Here is a 19,345-nt window from a genome sequence, read left to right as displayed (position 1 = left end):
ATTTTTGGGTTATTAGCAAATCGGGTGTTACATTAAAATTTTTTAAAATAACTTTTATAATATTCATTTTTTAAAAAATTTAATGATTTGTAATTTCTAAGAATATTTTTTTATATTTTTTTGAATATTTGAAATTTTTAAAAAAATTAATTAAATATTTATGTGTCATCCATATGACAATCTACATGTATGCATATTAACATTTTCAACTATTTTTGAATGATTTGACAAAAAATACAAATTTGAAAATTAAAAATACAACAAGCTAAATGAATAAATAAATAACTTTTTTTTTATAAAATTGGAGATTCACTGCATAACTGTAGGCTATCAACATGAATGTGGGAAAATTCAGAAATTTTATTTTCAAAACAAGTACCAGTTTTGTTTAAGTTATAGAAGTAAGATGAGTTTAACTCCAAAATCAACTATTTAATTTAATTACTCAACCAACCCAACCAAAATGCTGCGTGAAGCAGATGGATAAAGCAAGAAATAGGGAGGGGTGGTTTTATTATCTAATTCCAATACAAATATGAAGAATTTTAGTCGTTGCACCTGCCTAAGGCCCCAACATCAACTTTCTTTGTAGGGGGAATATTAATTAAGAAGATGGAATAGTTGAAAGGAACGTTCTTTTTAGGATTAATTAACTACTATTAATACATCCATATAACTACTATCATAATACACAATTAATGAATTAAAATAAATCTAGACATAATTAAAATAAAATCTAGAGACTAGACTTGTTCAATGGTTGAACTACCCGCCTCAAATGCCTGAAATCAAGCTCATTTAAATATATAGGCCAATCTCGGGCTCTAGTATTTGAAGCTCAACCTAGTTCGAGTTAACCCATTTTCATGTTTATAATATGATTTTTTTATACCATATTGGGGATGAGAATGGGTAACACGGGTTTAACTTCTGCCAAATGGGTATAGGATAAGAGCTTTAATCATAGCTCCATACAAGTTAATACATTATGTTTTTTCTTTTTGTTTATATATAGTATGTAATTTATATCATATTAAATTAAATATACTATACTATACTCTAAAATAAATATTAAAAAATATGTTAAGTTATTTATGTTTAAAATTTTAATAAAATAGATAACATATATAATTGTTGCATATTGAATAAAAAATAATATTTTAAAAATAAAAAATAATATAGACAAGGTCTAAGACTTAGATTTTGGGAAAAAAGAATAATAAGCTTAGATTAGTTATTTATAAATATGGATGGATCCACAACTCGATCTAACTCTACTGATAAAAAAATTATCTTGAACTAAAAACCTATACATAATATACATGATAAAACTCGAAACTAAACACTTAAAATCCAAAAACTTCGAAAATTTTCATCATTACGAACTTAGATTATATATATCAAGAAGATAAATATATTCCATACAAATTTTATATAAAGGATATATATATATATATAAGAGAAAGGGATTATGTCACTTTTGGTATTTTTTTCTTGTACAAACCCAAAATTTGCCCAACCCATATACAGATAATAAAGCCAAATTCAAACTAAAACCAAAATAAATGAAACAGGCCCAAATTACCAAACCCAAAAACAAGTCCAACAATCTAAAAGCTAACCCTAGCCCAAAACAAAAGAAAAACAAAACCTTAGGCAGCAACCAAGCCTCAGTTGCCGTACCCCAACGGCAGCTCCCCGCGCCGCCTTCTTAGCACATGCCGCCCCGTTCATACCTGTAAAAGGATTAGGAGAGTCCAATGACAACACAAACAATGTAAAAGTAGGGAAAATAGTAAATTTTGGGTTATAAAAAGGCCTCGAATTTATGCATTTAACACACATGAATGAATCAAAAGAGATTGGAAAGAAATCAGTTCAAATATCGGGCATTCTCAAATGTGGTTTTTTTTTGGCTTATTTATTATTTATTTATTTTTCTTTTCTTTTCTTTTAAAATGAAATCTGAAAATAAAAAAAATAAAAATCGTACCTTTTTGAGGAGGAGGTGCCGATTCCGATGAAAATCGGTGTTTTTGGAGTCCGGGAGTCAAAAAAACAAAAAAAAATGGGTTTTTGATTTTTCGGCCACCATGTACGGCGGCGCCGTCACCGGAGACGGGCGGCCACCACGATGGTTCGGCGCCGGAGCCATGGCCGGATCCTGGGGAGAGGGAGAGAATTTGAGAGAAAATTTTTGGTTTTTTTAAAAAAATGAAAGAGAAGTGGGGATTTTAAATTTTTTTTTGGTATTTATAGCTTACCCAAAACGGCACCGTTTTGGGCCAAAGGGTAAGCACAGAAACGGCGTCGTTTTATTAATGGCCTATCTGACCTGACCCAATTTGTGAAAGATCCGCGTGTTTTTGAAGCCAAATGGTTTATTTCGCGAATGGTCCTTCCGCTTTCGTGGCGCAATTTAATTTAGCTCTATTTTTTTCACTTTTTTTAAATTTCACCCCATAATTTATGTATCATTTTATTTTGGCCCATTTCTCAACGCTGCGTATAATGGCCTGGGGTATTGCCTCAATCGGTCCTTGTTATTTTATGCGTGTTGCAATCAGACCCTCATCAGTTTTTTTATATATGTTTTAAATCAATGCCTTTAAATATCATTTACACCATGTTTGGTTGGATGTATTGGCATAGGTGGGCCCCATTTAATCCCACTTCAATCCTCTGTTTGGTTCAGGGTATTGGCTAATACCCGTCTATTACATTACACCCCTAATCCCCAAAATCCACCGATTTCTATTACGTTCCTCTTTCTCAGATTAGGTGCTGCTTGAGTTTTAGACCCTGTTTTACCCTCCTGCTTCCCCTTTCCGTCTTCTGTTTCTTCCTTCTGTCTTTCTTTTGCTGAAGATTACAATAGAATCGACGCTTGGCCTTCTCAACCTTTTATTTTCGGAGTTTACTGCAACTGGAAAGGTAAATTCATATTTCTAACTCTCTTTTGCTCTCAAATTTATATGGATTCCTGTATTTTAATTAGCTTAAGTTCCGAGTAGATTTCTATTTCTTAAAGGTTTTTGTTGCTGGTGGAAATTGGAACTCGATTGCTCTATTTGTGGACTGATGTAACCTATTCATTATCGTTTTCTTGAAAAACTCTATTATTGATAATCTGCTCTCAACTTTATCAGGAAAAACCAGTCAAGCCGAAGCCTGCACCTGCGGCCATCTCAAGCACAGCTTTGAAGCAAGCTTCAGGTTCTTTATTTTCTTAGTTCTGTATTTGGAAAGATCAACCTGCTTTTATCTTTTATTTGAAAAAAAGGAGATTCTATCCAGGAAATATTTTTTATATTTATGCCTTCTCTTTTTCTTTTTCTTTTCTTTTTGGTAACAATAATATCTTATAGCTTAAAAGATATTCTATCCTTGATCCTTTTGTGAGCTATTAAGTATACTAAGAATTAAGTCACTGCAGATGCAGCTGAAAATGCAAGTAAGGAATTAGATCTTAGTGTACCTCCTATTCATGTTGATCCAAGTCAATTCAACAGTGTTCTCCATAAAGGAAAGGATGATGCCGACACAAATTGTTGGACTTCTCCTGGTGGTGCGGGATTTATGATAAGAGGACAGACATACTTAAAAAATAGTGCCAAGGTGAGGTTTTCCTACCCTTGTTAATCATTTGACATGCATTTTTCATTGTTTTTATTTGTTCTGAGTGCACTCTTATCATCTTATATCATCAAAGCATGAAATTAAGAGTATCTGGTTTATTATAATGGAAAATTGAGATACAAATTGGAATGACAGTTGTCTGCTTCGTGTGTAGTTCTACTCATTCATTATGCTCTCATCCTGAGTTGATACATATGTTTCTATTGGTCAGTTCATATTGATTCTGTTAGCTATTGGTGTGATGCAGTTTCATTTACCTAATCTTGCCAGGTCTGGTTTCTAAATTGGATTAAGAAACCAAAATCGACTTTACATTTATAGTTTTACTGGTATTTCTGTCTTACCTTGTATTCTTTGTTTGGTTTCAAGGTTGAGACCCTCTCATTCAGTTCAGTAGTTGGAAGTTCTTTGTTTGAATCATTATTGTATTTGGCCCATTTATTAATTTTAGATTTCTTAATGTATGAGTTCTTTGATTGCTTTTAACTATATTTATCTTGCTTAATGAATTCTCTGCTGGACAAGTAAAGTTTCAAATACAGAAAATGAGGAAGCATGATTTTTCCTATGATGAAAATTTTCCTTTTACTTTATAGCTGACAGTCCTCTTCCATGGTTTTATTATATCTGTAATTTCTTCCTCGCATTCCTTGTTCTTGCCAATATTCTGTAGAGAATCAATTGAGTAACCTACAAGTCTTTTCGCAGATAATGGGTGGAAATCCCCTTCTCAAGCTCATAGCTGTTGATTGGTTCAAAGTCGATAAAGCAACAGATAAAATTGCATTGCATCCAAAGAGTCTAGCTCAGGTATTAAACCGGCTTCGTACTGTTTCCCTTTCTTTGAAGGTGTCAATGTTATGAAAGTCATGTGAAAGTTGCTTCATTCTTAGCAAATTTTCTGCTAGGATTGGTTTCTTTTTGTTATTTACATTTTTCAAATTCTTTCCAGTAATTTCTTTGCAGATTAGCCATGCTAATATAATTTTATGAAATCTTACTATGTGCATTTTACAGTCTCAATTTTGAGTGCTAAAACCTATAAAATGAACTTATGGCTTTCCTGGTTTCACTGTTTTTCATGCTATGGCTTAGCCATTGTTATGCTAAAAGAATACTCTCATTTTTTATTTTAAGCAAAACATTATGTATTTTCTTGGTTTTGTTTATAAGATGCATCTTGTTCCTAGAAAGTCCCCTTTAGCCTTGCTTATGTTTGAATGAATAGAGATTCATGTATCAGGAAGTCAATTTGCATGCTTGTTACTCCTTTTTTACGTGAAATAAAAAGATGCCTTCAGTAGTGCTTTTATTAATTTTCCCCGAACTCGATTAGTATTTTAGACTGGATGAAACAACTATCGAACTTTTTGGTTATCTCAACAGTATTTAGTTCCTTCAATTTCCATTTCTCAAACCATTTATATTTCTTTATCTAACAATAAGAAACAAGGCGATTACCAACTTTCAACGCATCTCCCTTACCTTTTCCTTGATTTCGTTAACCCCATATTTCCCAAATCGTCTGTTTCTTGTCCTGTCTTTCTGGTATATCCACACAGCCATTGCAGCATCATCATCTGAACTGCAAACATCTTCTATGTATTATGAGACTTAGCTAAATAGCTATTGAAATGCCTGGCGGATCCATAGATGTAAGAATTTTCTTTCAGTTTGCAGATTTTAATTCGAGAATGGACTGTTTCTACATAGGACAATTTAGCAAATGGTTTGCTACTCCTACAAGCTGCTAGGGACTTTATCATTTGTTTTGGGACAGCCACACTATCTATTCTTGCATCTATGTACTCCTAATGTTGCAGACAAATAGCACATCATATTCTCTATCACACTGAACAAAAATGTTCCTTCACTGTTGGAAAAGGCTGATTCGAGAATATTGGAGGCATCGTGAATGATTTTGCTTGATGGAAAAACATTTTTATGAATTATGACCTAATTGCTATTTTCATTTTCAGTCTGATGCCGGAAAAAATCTTCCATTTATCCTTGTGATTAATCTCGAGGTACGCATGTGGATGCATTTCTACCTCCTTTATCTGCATATTTATTTAAACAAAACTGTCAATACATTGGAAATTTTTACAATTGCATAAGATGGTTATGAAAAATGATTTCTATTTTAAAAGCTTAGTCCTGCAGAAAACTAACTATTAAAAGCTCAAAGTTGTTTGCTTAGGACAAATAGGTTTGGGATCGTTATTGGTAATGACACTTAAGCCATATTTCTGAACACAAAATGATGTTTTCATATGAAGAAATTCTAATCCTGAAATAGCCATGTAATTAAGTGGATGATACGAAGATTAAAGTTGAAAATTTTTAACAAATTTTATTGTTCTGGATGGTCAATGCAGATCATGCTCTGACCTTCAGATTCACTTCTAGTTTCCACTTTTCTCCCAAACATACCGACCTTGGAGGATACAATGGGAATATTTGTAGCATGGGGAGAATTTTTGTGGAATTAATTTTTAGGTTGCAACAAATTTTACCTTGGTTTTTCAAAGAGGATATATGTTTTGGTTTCTTTTTTCCAGATTCCTGCGAAACCAAACTATAGTTTGGTCCTCTACTATGCTGCTGAAAGGCCAGTGAGGAAAGATTCTTTACTGGAAAAGTTTGCAGATGGAACGGATCAATTTCGTGATGCAAGATTTAAACTGATACCAAGCATTGTTGAGGTATGAAATTGTATATTGTAAACATCTCACCTAGTTGTTATCTATTGCTCTAATGCTAGTGAAAAGCTCAGTTGTTTCTAAATGTTCAAAGGGGTATTGGATGGTCAAGCGTGCAGTTGGAACAAAAGCTTGCCTACTTGGGAAAGCTGTTACATGCAAATACTTCAGGCAAGACAATTTTCTGGAGGTAATGCACTTGTGGTTTTGCTATTTTCCTTGCCTCGGTCTTGAGGCCTACATAGTATCAGGATCTATAAAGTCTTTTGATATCTCTATATTGCAGAGCGTGATGATTACATCCATGCTTTCGTTGCATATTTTGATGTTTCGTTTACCAAATGCCACAAATTGATGGGTTTCTCTACAGGTTTGTATCTACATCAAAATTCTCCATCCTTTGTCCTTTCCATTTTATCTACGAATAGAAATCAGCAAGCCAGCCTAGAAGAACTTTGCCTTGGCTAATGGCAAATACAAAATGCAGGACCAAGATCGCGAGCTACCCATTGGAAGCAAACAGTCCTATATCTAGAGGATGTGTTAACCATCTGTGAAGGGGAGACAATAATTGGGAGCATGACTGTTGCACCAAACAAGAAGAATCCCCAAGACGTTGATATAATGGTTAAATATTCATTGAGCGGACGACGTTGTGTGGTTTCGAGAGTTCAATTCTATAAGATGCGCTGATTTTGTTGCAGAGTATTTCATCACCACTACTAGCTGTAGGATACCTTGTTTGCATGTTCCTCAAATGTTTCACCAACATTTTTTTAATTCCTTTTCTACTTTCTTTTTCTCGAAAGGTTTTCCCTGAGAAAGAAAAACACATAAGATGCATGTACTTCATTAACTCAATCCAACTGTTTTCTTCTCATGTATGCTTCATATTGAGTCTTGTGTTTTGTGCTGATGTGAGGGAGCATATATACAAATGACATTGGATGTATGACATAGGACTAAATAGATTTTGAGCTTTGACAAGCTGCTTATAAGCATTGTTTCTTATAGAAGAAACACATTATTGGAGAAAGCTTTTGAATCTCCCAACTATTGGATTTGGGTTTCTTTTTGACAATTTGTTTATTGTGCTTTTGTTTAGATGATGAGAAAGGAAAGTCAAGAATTATATTTACTCGTTAAGTTAAATGAAGATATTTGTAATTTAAAAAAATAAAAATTCAATATAAATTTAAAATAAGAGTTTAACTAAAAAATAAGAGTTAGTGGCAAAAATTAATAAAATTTAAATTTTAGTGGTAAAATTCAATAACATAAAAATTAAGTTACAAATTTACTCATTTTTTAAAAAAATAATGGCAAATATAAATAAAAATAAAGTACAGTGACAAATTTCAATATTTATCTATAGTATGATGATAAATTATATATTTTTATTAACTTATATTTAATAATAATTATGTTAAATTATATTTTATAGTATTATATATTATGATTTTAAAAAATTCATATAAGAATATTTAATATTAAGAATTTTATTAAATCATATATTTTAATTAAAATATATTTAATATTAATTATTTCTAATTATATTTTATAGTATCATATATTATGATTTGAGTAAATTCATATAAGAATATTGATTATTAAGAATTTTATTATAAATTATATATTTTAATTAAAATATATTTAATAATAATTATGTTAAAATATGATTAAATTATTTATTACTGATAATAATAATCTTATTAAAATTTAAATAACAATAACAATAATCATTTACCAAAACAATTTTATGCTAAGGGTATTCTAGTCATTTTAGTTTTTTCCATTATGCTATTACACCTCTATTCCATTCAACCAAACACAAGATTACTATTACGCCTCTATTCCATTACATTCAACCAAACAGTGGATTAGCTATTACACCTCTAATCCAATACACCTCTAATCCCAATACACCTCTAATCCAATACACCTCTAATCCAATACAGCGAACCAAACGCACCCTTAGTTTCAATTAAATCCTTTGTTCACTTAGATTCCCTATTTTAAAGTTTTTTCTTTTTTTTTCATTATTATCAGATTTTTTTATTATCATTGTTATTATTAATATTATTATCATTATTATTATTACTTTTTTGAAATTTCATCTTTTAAATCCTTAATTAATTTAACTTTAGCCTTTTTAAAGTTTAGATTTTTTTGGTGCGTTTTATTCTTGTTTTGAATTTTATTATTATCCTTTTTAACTGTTTTATGTATTATTTTAAATTTCTTTTTATTATTTCTTTATTTCAAAATTTTCATATGTTTTTAAAAATTTGTTATGGAAGTTATTTATTTCTGAATTATTGAGTATATTATTCATTGTAACTTGTTTTGTATATTATTTACCTTAAAATGTTGTACTATTTACTTTAAAATTGTATTATATATTATTCCCTTGCGTCTTCTTTGATTAATTGAGATGATATGTGCCAGTATGAGTGCCAATTGCCCATTTGTATTTTAATTCGTTATTATTCATCAATGTAACTATAGATTTATGATTTGTCTTCCATATTACCTTAATTTATACTCCTAAGTCTGTAAAATTTTCTTTAAAAATGCCGTATAACAAGATTTGCAATACCTGATATTTGGGATGACAAGAAGTCGTGCTCTAACTTACGGGGCTTCGGTTTTCTCGTCAAGCTTCGGTAATTAAACTTTTTAAAAATTTCAAAACTTACGTTTTTAATAAAATTAAAAGCAAGTTGCATGTCATATTTGGAACTCCGAGAAGTTGTGCCTTAACTTACGAGGTTTCGATTTTCTCATTGAACTAAGATGATCAAACATTTTCAGATTTCAAAAATACGAAATTTTGATAAATTTTTTTAGGGTTAGCTTATTCTCAAGGATTCAAATGTTGTATCCTAACTTACGGGATACGACAATTTGTCACCTTGAGATGAGGAAACCTTTTCTACATTCATTCAGTTTTTTCCCCTCCAAGTATTGTTTTTAATATTGGCATCAATAAAAAATGATCATATTTTTAAATTTCGTCTCGAATTTTCAATCATTTGACCTTAAGGCATTAAATAATTAATTTGGTACCAATTTTGGGCGTTACGAGGGTGCTAATCCTTCCTCGTACGTAACTGACTCCCGAACCCGTTTTTCTAAAACTCGTAGACCAAAATCGTTTTAGGTGATCCGATCACACTTCAATAAAAGATTGGTGGCGACTCTAATTTTCATTTTTAAGTCGACAACTAATTTTTGTTTTAAAAAAATGGTTTCGATAGCTTGACGACTCCACTGGGGACTTGTTAGAGAGTCGATCCATAAATTGATTAATTTTGGTCTTATGGTCGAAAAATCAAATTTTATTTTAAATTACGATTTTTCCTTCGCATTCATTGGTTTTCATCATGGCATGCTTGCTTGGTTTAAGTTTGTTAGTGTATTTGCATTGCATTACATGATTTGGACGATTTTACCCTCTAAGTGGGAGCTAGAAACTAGTCCTTCGTGAGGTTTTCACCTCTGTGCAGGATAGTGGACCGCTTTCGAAATACATCCGTACCTATGTCTTCGTGAGATTTTCGTCTCCGTGCAGCCATAGGAAAATATATTCCCCTGAACTGAACTCGGTACATATGAGCCTATAATGGGTGAGGATCGAGGAATCTGCTGGTTCGGGTACCTTTGCTCTAGAAGCTAAAACCTCATGTAGTGAAGTTTAGAAACTTGCCTTAGGTAGAACTATACCAAACCCTAGCAGATTCCTGAATAGGTACTTTATTATTTCATGTTTGTGTTGAATTCTATTTTTATACATGATACTAACTTTTGTGTGTTCTGCTTTGATTGCATGACATTTTGACTATATAGTATTTCATCCTAAAATGCGTCGGTTCAGATTCGGTTACTAGATAGAGAGCTTATCATGGAAAATGGATTTCTTGATAAAGTGGAGGATAATGCGATTGTCCAAACCTGGTCTGAGGCAACACAGCGGGAAAAAGGTGATAGTTTGGCCGAAGGATATGTATCAGAGTTGTGGGACTTCACTCATATTAGTGTAACCCAGAATAGTCTCTAAGAATTAGAGAAAATCTGGGATCAGTGGAATGATGAGGTTAAGCAGCTTTTTTACTCTAGTTATGGAGATCTGCCTTATCTGTTTGACATAAAGGTGGACAAACACTTGTTTCGTGCCCTCTCCCAATTTTGGAATCCTACTTATAGATGTTTCACTTTTGGGGGAGGTGATCTGGTACCTACAATGGAGGAGTACATGGCTTTACTTCGTTGCTCGAAGATTCAAGCAGATAAAGTTTACTCGAAAGCTGTCAATGTCCCAACCTTTTTGAAGAAATTAATAAATATCACTTGGATGAACAAGGAATGAGTTGCAACGCGGATTAAGAAGAAGGGGGATAGCAAATGAATTCCTTGGAAAATTTTGAGGGATCTAATTCTAGCACACCCAGATGCGAAGAAGAAAGTTGATGTCTTTGCCTTGAGTGTCTACGGTTTAGTTGTATTTCCCAAAGCTTTGAGACACATTGATGAAGCAGTCACCCATCTTTTGACCGACTTGATAAGAGGGTTACACCAGTCCCGGCAATTTTGGCAGAAACCTTCAGATTGCTGAACGAATACCGAAGAGCAGGTGAGGGTAGATTCATCGGATGTGCGTAGCTCCTTTTAACATGGTTCCACAGTCACTTTTGGAAAGTTGATAAGGCTTCTTATCGGGTTTTTCTGAAAATTATTCACCTTTGAAGGAGATGGTGGCTATACTGAGGTGGGATGATATCTCGGAGGAAAAATGGAGGGAAATTCTTCGGAATCTTCCAGAAGAGGATATCAAATGGAGAGCTCATTGGATGTTTCCAGATGAGATCTTAGATAGATGTGGTAATTTTGATTGGGTCCCCTACTTGGGATTTTGGGAACTGTTGGCTATGCACCGTTGCTAGTGCTAAGACAGTATAGGTCAAGGCAGTTCGTACCTGCAACTCAAGGACTAGCTCAGTGTGAATTTTCATATAAAGGCGATGGTTATAAAAAGAAGATTCGAGAGATGTCCAACGCTTGGAATCAGACTCGACGGATGAAGAGATTGGCAGTAGGTCCAATAATGACCCCTGAATATATCAAGTGGTGGGGTAGAAGGATTAATGATAACATATCTGGGCCAAGTCAGGGAGACAGTCAGTCGACACGGAAACATCCGCAAGTTGTCTCTTTCCGAGTTAGAAATTATAAAACATGATTTTAAAAGAAGGAATGCAGAGTTAGAAAAGAAGATAGAACAAATGGAAGAAGAGAAGATGAATTTGAGACCTGACATAGACGTTCAGAAACTAGAAATCGAGAAATTAAGAAAATGGAAGAATAAGGTTGAAGGAGATTTGGATAGTTTGAAAACAGACTATAAGAGGTTGCGTTGTTCGATAAAAGCTGCAGGGTTGGGGAAAACTTCAGAGCAGTGGTGTCAGGAAATTCAAGAGGAAAAGATCAAGGTCGATAGATGGGAAAGGAAGTTCTAGGAGGCCCAGAGGCAAAATGAGACCCTATAGAAGGGTTTGTTAGAAAGCCGAAATGAAAAGGGTGAGCTAAAAGCTAGAGTGGCTGAACTTGAGAAAACTCTTTATTAGTATCAAAACTGTAATTCTGTAATGGAGCTAAGAGCGAGTTTAGACAAGATTGAGCAAATGAAAACAAGAGTGGAAGAATTAAAAATTCTATTACAAAGCTGTGAAATGCGGATTGAATTCTTTGAAACCAGTGAAGAGCGTTAAAAAGAATAGCTCCTTTGTTGTCAGAACCAAGTCAAAAACAGAGATCACATCATGGGAGAGGCTGTGACTCAGATTCGAGAGGTAGCAGATTACTTACAGACTTTGGTAGTATAAGCTGATATACTGAGCGTAAAGTACGAGCTGAAATCAGAACGGGGGCAGGAGTTAGCTTCACTGCTTAGGAAAATTAAAGCCTTGAGTGTTAGGTTAAGCCATATATGTAATTTGTTTTATGTAAAGAATTTTTTGTTGTCTGGTAAAGTTTTCTAAATGGAATTGAATTTAAATTGACGCATTTTTGCATTCACTTTATGCATTTGCATTACATTACATCATATGCATTAAAGTCCACCAAAAGTCCTAATTAGTTAAAATCATTTCAGTTTATCTGGCAACCGGTAAAAAACTTACCAACCAAACATCGTTACGGTACCCGAGCTAAGACAAAAGACATGGACCAAAGATTAGAAAACTCGAACAATTGCAAAAGGAGATGCAAGACCAGCTACAAGTGCAAATGCAACAGCAAATAGCTAAGATCCAACAGGAAATGACGGACAAAATGCTAGAATCCCAAAAAAGCATGATGACCCAGTTGACCCAATTATTTACTGGGGGATAGATAAAGGGAAAGGCCCCATGACCAACCCAGTGAGGATAATGATGAGCCACTATATCCTCTAGGTTTTACTCCACCTAAGGTACAGGTCCAAGCTGAGTTGTACCCGCGGAGACCATCCGTCACAATTAGGCCTCAGGCATATGCTTCGATGACAGTGAACTTTCAAACTGGATCAAGTTGAAATCCAGGAAATAACCCAGCTAACCCAGTGATCCCCGATTTTGATGAGGTGGCAAAAAAAGAAAAACCTAAGGCGGAATTACCAAAATAGCCAGAGGACAGGTGTAGATGGCTGGAGGAAAAATTCAAAGCTATGGAAAGTGTTGATAGTCATCAGGGAATTGACGCTAAAGATCTGAGCTTGGTTCCAGATTTAGTTCTTCCGTACAAGTTCAAAATGTTAGAATTTGAAAAGTACAACGAGACCAGTTTCCCTGAAGCTTACATCACCATGTTTTACAGATGAATGGCTGGATATGTTAACAATGACCAGCTACTAATACACTGCTTCCAGGACAGCTTGGTGGGGGCAGCATCTAAGTGGTACAACCAATTGAGCTGTACCAAGATTAGTTCGTAGAGGGACCTAACACAAGTATTCATGAAGTTGTATAGTCATGTCACAGATATGAATCCTGATAGAATTACTTTACAAAACATGGAGAAGAAGCCTAGTGAGAGTTTTAGGCAATATGCATAGAGATGGAGGGAGGTTGCCATCCAAGTTCAGCCATCGCTCCTAGAAAAGGAAACCACAATGCTCTTTATCAATACGTTAAAAGCCTCATTCACCACACATATGCTAGGGAGTGCCACAAAGAGTTTTTTAAATATAGTCATGAATGGCGAGATGATTGAGAATGCCATAAGATGTGGAAAGATAGATGCCGGAGAAAGTAACAAAAGGTCAGCATCAAGGAAAAAAGAAAGCAATGTGAACAACACGAGTACATACAACAAAGGTTACTCGAAGTCAATCACGATAAATCAACCAGGAAAGGGGGTTGCCAATCAGCAAGGCTTATCAAGGCAGGAATCGGGTACAAGATAAAACAATGAGATGCTCCAGTTCACGCCAATTCCAATGTCGTATAAAATGCTATATCAAAGTTTGTTCGATGCACACGTCGTTTCCCCTTTTCTATTTAAAGCCCTTGCAGCCTCCGTACCCTAAATGGTATGATACAAACGCACAGTGCGATTATCATGTGGGAATTACGGGGCATTCTATAGAAAATTGCACTACTTTTAAGAAACTGGTTGAAAGGTTTATCAATTTGGGTCCAGTACAGAGAATCTGCTACCCAATCATGCTATTAATGGTATGATACAAACGCACAGTGCGATTATCATGTGGGAATTACAGGGCATTCTATAGAAAATTGCACTGCTTTTAAGAAACTGGTTGAAAGGTTTATCAATTTGGGTCCAGTACAGAGAATCCGCTACCCAATCATGCTATTAATGGAATAAACAAGATGAGTGAGACTATAGGAAGAAGAATCAAGGCAGACGTTGCAAAAATAAAAACTCCCCTTAGAAGGGTCTAGAAGGAGATGATCAAAAGAGGGTTAATTGTTCCAGATTTAGAGGAAAGATGTGAAGAGACGAGGAATTACTGTGAGTTCCACCATAAAGAGGGGTACGAAATCCAGGAGTGCAAAGAGTTTAAAGTCCTAGTTCAAGGCATGATGGATGACAAGAAGTGGAATTCTATGAAAAAATCAAGGAGGAGGGAAGTATATGTGCGTCCGAGTCTACAATGAAGGTTTCGAAGGTGAATCATCCTATGGTTATCATTTCAAGACTAAAAATTAATGACGCTGGTGTACAAGTAGAACTGAAAATCACAATTCAGAAACCCGCAGCCTTTTCTTACAAAGACAGTAAGAAGGTCCCGTAGAACTATAAGTGCAATGTAACCATCCCGGAAAGGGAAACTTCAATCGGTGCTTTAAAAGAAAATTAGGGTATAGGTTGTTGTACACATAGTGAGAGATGTTATGACGGACAGAAAATGACAGAACAAAAGAACGAGGAGGCAGTCGAGCCCATCAATGAGCCAGCAGGGGAGGAAGAGGCCAAAAAATTCCTTAAGTTCTTAAAGCACAATGAATACAGTGTGGTAGAACAGTTGCATAAACAACTAGCTTACATATCTGTACTAGCATTGCTCTTGAGTTCGGAAGTACATTGAAGCGCATTAATGAAAGTGTTGAATGAAACATATGTGGCCAATGAGATCTCTGTCAACAAATTAGATCGATTGGTTAGCAATATAAGTGCCAATAACTTCATCTTCTTCAATGACGATGAAATACCACTTGGAGGTATTGGGTCTACTAAAGCTTTGCACATTACTACTCGATGCAAAGGGTACACTTTACCTAGGGTTTTGATTGATAATGGATCAGCGTTAAATGTACTACCCTTGTCCACACTTAACAAGTTGCCAATGGATAGCTTGCATATGAAGTCGTGCTAGAATATAGTGAGGGCATTTGATGGCATTGAGAGGAAGGTTATGGGGAGAATTGAAATATCCTTATTAATTGGTCCAACTATCTATGAGGTAGACTTTCTTGTGATGGACATCAACCTTCCTACAATTGTTTGTTAGGAAGGCCATGGATACATTCGGTAGGGGTTGTACCTTTGTCACTACATCAAAAGCTGAAGTTGATATTAGAGGGTCGATTGGTGATGATAAATGCCGAAGAGGATATTTTTGCGGCCATAACCAATGATGCGGCGTACTTAGAGGCAAATGATGAGGTAGACGAATATTCTTTTCGATTTTTGGAGTATGTGAATGAAAAATTTATTACCGAGGGGATCAGGATGCCGGTGCTAAAAATGTCCAAGGCTACAAGAATAGGTCTACAGTTAATGGTAGGAAGAGGAGCCTTGCCGGGAAAAGGACTAGGGAGACATCTTTAGGGAAGAGTTGAGGTTCTAATGTTGAAAGACAAGTATGACCTTTCTGGCTTAGGGTACAAGCCAAATATAAGACAAAGAAGGAAGGAGATAGAGAAGAGGTAAGAAAGAAGAAGAGCACCCATAAGTGGGGAGGAAATCATGTGGGAACCGATGATATTCCCTCACATATCCTAAATTTTTGTGTCAGATGAGATTATCCATTCCGAGTGAAAGACGCCAATGAGAGAAAGTATTGAAGAAATGTTGGGAGGCTTTCATATCAATGCCATAGAGACGGCTGAAAGAGGGACCTTGTTAGAAATCCCCCCTTACGAACCTGGGAGCGAGCTAAATAATTGGACCGCGGAAGAAATCGCTGTAGTCTTTAGAGCTTATTCAGAGTAATGTTCAGAATATTCTTGTTGTTTTTAGCCTAAAATGATAGGAATTCCTTTCTGAAATAGGCTCATGTCTGAACGTTATTATTCTAATAAAATACATTTTTGCATTCACTTTAAGCAAGTATTCTTTTATTCTTTCATTTGTTTGAGATTGTCTTCCAAATCATTCTTTCATTACATTTATAATCATATTGTACAAATGATTATTCATAAATTCATATATTCTTTGTATATTCTTTGTATATTCTTTGGTACCCATCGTAGGTCCCCAGATATTAATGACATGAGTGACGCTGCTGCAAACTCAGAATTTGTTTTTGAACGAGACATGTGTTTAAAGGGATCGCATGAATTTGAAAATGACGTAGACTATGGTTTATCTCAAGACTTGTTGAGGATGGTAGAATAAGGAGAGAGACAAATCCTACCTCATAGGGAGTCAATAGAAATTATGAGCTTGGAAAAGAGAAAAGAAGTGAATATTGGAACTGACATTACCACAGAGACGAGGCGAGACCTCATTGAGTTACTCTAAGAATTCAAAGATGTCTTCACATGGTCATACTGAGATATGCCAGGATTAAGCACTGACATCGTAGTGCATCGCCTTCCTATAAGAGATGATTGCAAGCCAGTACAGCAGAAACTTCGAAGGATGAGGCCTGATATTATGCTAAAAATAAAGGAGGAAGTTAAAAAAAGTTTGATGCTGGGTTCTTACAGGCGATCAAGTACTCCGAATAGGTAGCCAATATTGTCCTAGTCCCTAAAAAGATGAGAAAGTAAGAATGTGCGTGGATTACAGAAATCTGAACAAGGCTAGCCCAAGAGATAATTTCCCATTGCCTTATGTTGACACTCTGGTGGATAATATAGTAGACTACTCTCTATTTTTCTTTAAGGACGGCTTCTCTGGATACAATCAGATAAAGATGCATCCTGAAGATATGGGAAAGACCACATTCATCACCTTGTGGGGAACGTTTTGCTATAAGGTGATGCTGTTTGGTTTAAAGAATATTGGGGCAACATATTAAATAGCCATGGTAGCCTTGTTTCATGACATGATGCACAAAGAAATCGAGGTTTACATTGACGATATGATTGCAAAATCCAGGATGGAAGAACATGTGCAGGTCCTGAGAAAGTTGTTTTTAAGACTGAGAAAGTTCCAGCTCAAGCTTAACCCAACGAAATGCACTTTTGGAGCTAGGTCAGGAAAACTGTTGGGTTTTATAGTCAGTGAAAAAGGAATCGAGATCGACCCAGATAAGGTCAAGGCGATACGAGATTTACCTCCGCCACATACTCAGAAGGAAGTTTGAAGTTTCTTAGGGAGATTGAATTACACTACTCGGTTCATTTCACGACTAACTGAGAAATGTGACCCCATATTCCGTCTTTTGAAGAAACATAATCTAGGTGAATGGGATGAGAAATGCCAGGAAGCTTTTGACAGGGTAAAACAGTACTTGTCCAATACTCTAGTATTGTCACCACCTAGCCCCGATAGGCCACTGATACTGTATTTAACGGTGTTTGACAATTCCATGGGATGTGTGCTAGGCCAACATGATGAGACAAGAAAGAAGAAAAGGGTGATATACTATCTCAGTAAAAAATTCATTGATTGTGAAATGAGATACTCGTCTGTTTAGAAATTGTGTTGTGCTTTGATCTGGACGACTCAGAGACTGAGGCAGTACATGTTGTACCATACGACTTGGATAATTTCAAAATTAGACCCTTTAAAGTATATGATGGAGGTGACTGCTTTGAATGGGAGGATGGCCAGATGGTAGATTTTGCTTTTTGAATTTGACATAGTCTATGTGAGTCAGAAGGCCGTGAAAGGGAGTGCAATAGCTGACTTTTTAGCTAGTAGAGCCTTAGAGCATTACGAGCCCTTGAATATTAATTTCCTGAATGAGGACTTGATGTATGTGGCAGCCACTGAATAAAATTCTCGGGTGGGTCACATTTGGAAGCTAAACTTTGATAGAGCCTCGAATGCTGTGGGCAATGGAATTGGGGCAGTCTTAGTATCCCCAGACGGGGATCATTATCCTTTTACTTACAAATTGGATTTTGATTGTACAACAACATGACAGAATATGAAGCATGCATCATGAGCATTCATGCGGCTATAGAGCGTGAAATCAAAGTACTAGAGGTATATGGGGATTCTGCATTGGTGATATACCAACTCAAAGGTGAGTGGGAAACGAGAGATCCCCCATTAATCAGTTATCGAAAGCTGGTTCTCGAATTGATTGAACAGTTTAATGACATTACTTTCTGCTATCTCCTACGAGATAAAAACCATATGGCTGACGCGTTAGCCACTCTAGCCTCCATGATTAAAGTGAACAGATAGGAGGACATGAAGCCTATCCGAATGAGCATCTATGAGACCCTAGCTCATTGTTGCAATATCGAAGAAGGAGAAAAGGATGACAGCCCTTGGTATCAAGATATATTACGATATGTGAAGAATTGTAAGTATCCTGACCCGACAGCTGAGAATGATAAGAGGACTCTGAGAAGACTAACCATTGATTATGTCTTAGATGGGGAGATTTTATATAAAAGAGGGATGAATCAGGTACTATTAAGATGTGTGGACGCTGTGGAGGCCAAAAAAATCATGGAGGAGGTCCATGAGGGTATTTACGGAACGCATGCCAGTGGTTTCACAATGGCTAGACAGATTACGAGATTCGGTTACTACTGGTCCACTATAGAAGGAGATTGCATCAATTATGCTAAAAAGTGCCATAATTGCAAAATTTATGATGATAAAGTGCATACGCCTCCTTCACCTCTTCATGTTATGACTTCTCCATGGCCTTTCTCCATGTGGGGTATGGATGTCATTGGGCCAATATCACCGAAGGCTTCTAATGGGCATCGTTTCATCTTTGTGGTTATTGATTACTTCACTAAATGGGTAGAAGCTGCTTCGTATGCTAATGTCACAAATTCAGCAGTCAGTAAGTTCTTGAAAAAGGAGATCATATGTAGATATGGAATGCCCGAAAGAATCATATCAGACAATGCGTTGAATTTGAACAACAGCTCAATAGCGGAGGTCTGCAGTCAATTTAATATCAGACACCATACTTCGTCACCGTATCCCCCAAAAATGAATGGTGCAGTGGAGGCAGCCAACAAAAATATTAAGAAATTTATAGGGAAAATGGTTGAGACTTACAAGGACTAGCATGAGAAATTATCATTTGCCCTCCTTGCTTATCGAACATCAATCAGAACTTCCACCAGGGCAGCCCTTTC

General features: G+C 35.5%; 1 protein-coding gene across 5 annotated transcripts; it reads left to right on the top strand.

The window, feature by feature from the left end:
- The first annotated feature begins 2,662 nt into the window (after positions 1-2,662).
- LOC107918317 (protein ENHANCED DISEASE RESISTANCE 2) lies at positions 2,663-7,422 on the top strand. Of its 5 annotated transcripts, none has more exons than XM_016847841.2 (8): positions 2,663-2,934; positions 3,150-3,216; positions 3,437-3,618; positions 4,348-4,449; positions 5,619-5,666; positions 6,201-6,344; positions 6,436-6,531; positions 6,712-6,890. In XM_016847841.2, exons 3-8 carry the CDS (start codon positions 3,580-3,582, stop codon positions 6,787-6,789), a joined length of 507 nt encoding a protein of 168 aa, XP_016703330.1. In that variant the 5' UTR covers positions 2,663-2,934; positions 3,150-3,216; positions 3,437-3,579; the 3' UTR covers positions 6,790-6,890. The 5 variants fall into 5 exon arrangements, with proteins under 5 accessions (XP_016703330.1, XP_016703331.1, XP_040966146.1 ...); XM_041110211.1 differs by adding an exon at positions 6,628-6,711 and having other exon boundaries at positions 2,665-3,216; positions 6,829-7,422; XM_016847842.2 differs by having other exon boundaries at positions 2,663-3,216.
- Positions 7,423-19,345: the final 11,923 nt, after the last annotated feature.

The sequence above is a fragment of the Gossypium hirsutum genome, chromosome D13 (genome assembly GCF_007990345.1).
Source record: "Gossypium hirsutum isolate 1008001.06 chromosome D13, Gossypium_hirsutum_v2.1, whole genome shotgun sequence".
NCBI classification, from domain to species: Eukaryota; Viridiplantae; Streptophyta; class Magnoliopsida; order Malvales; family Malvaceae; genus Gossypium; species Gossypium hirsutum.
The sequence above is the reverse complement of the archived record's forward strand: the minus strand, read 5'-3'. Positions and strand labels throughout refer to the sequence as shown.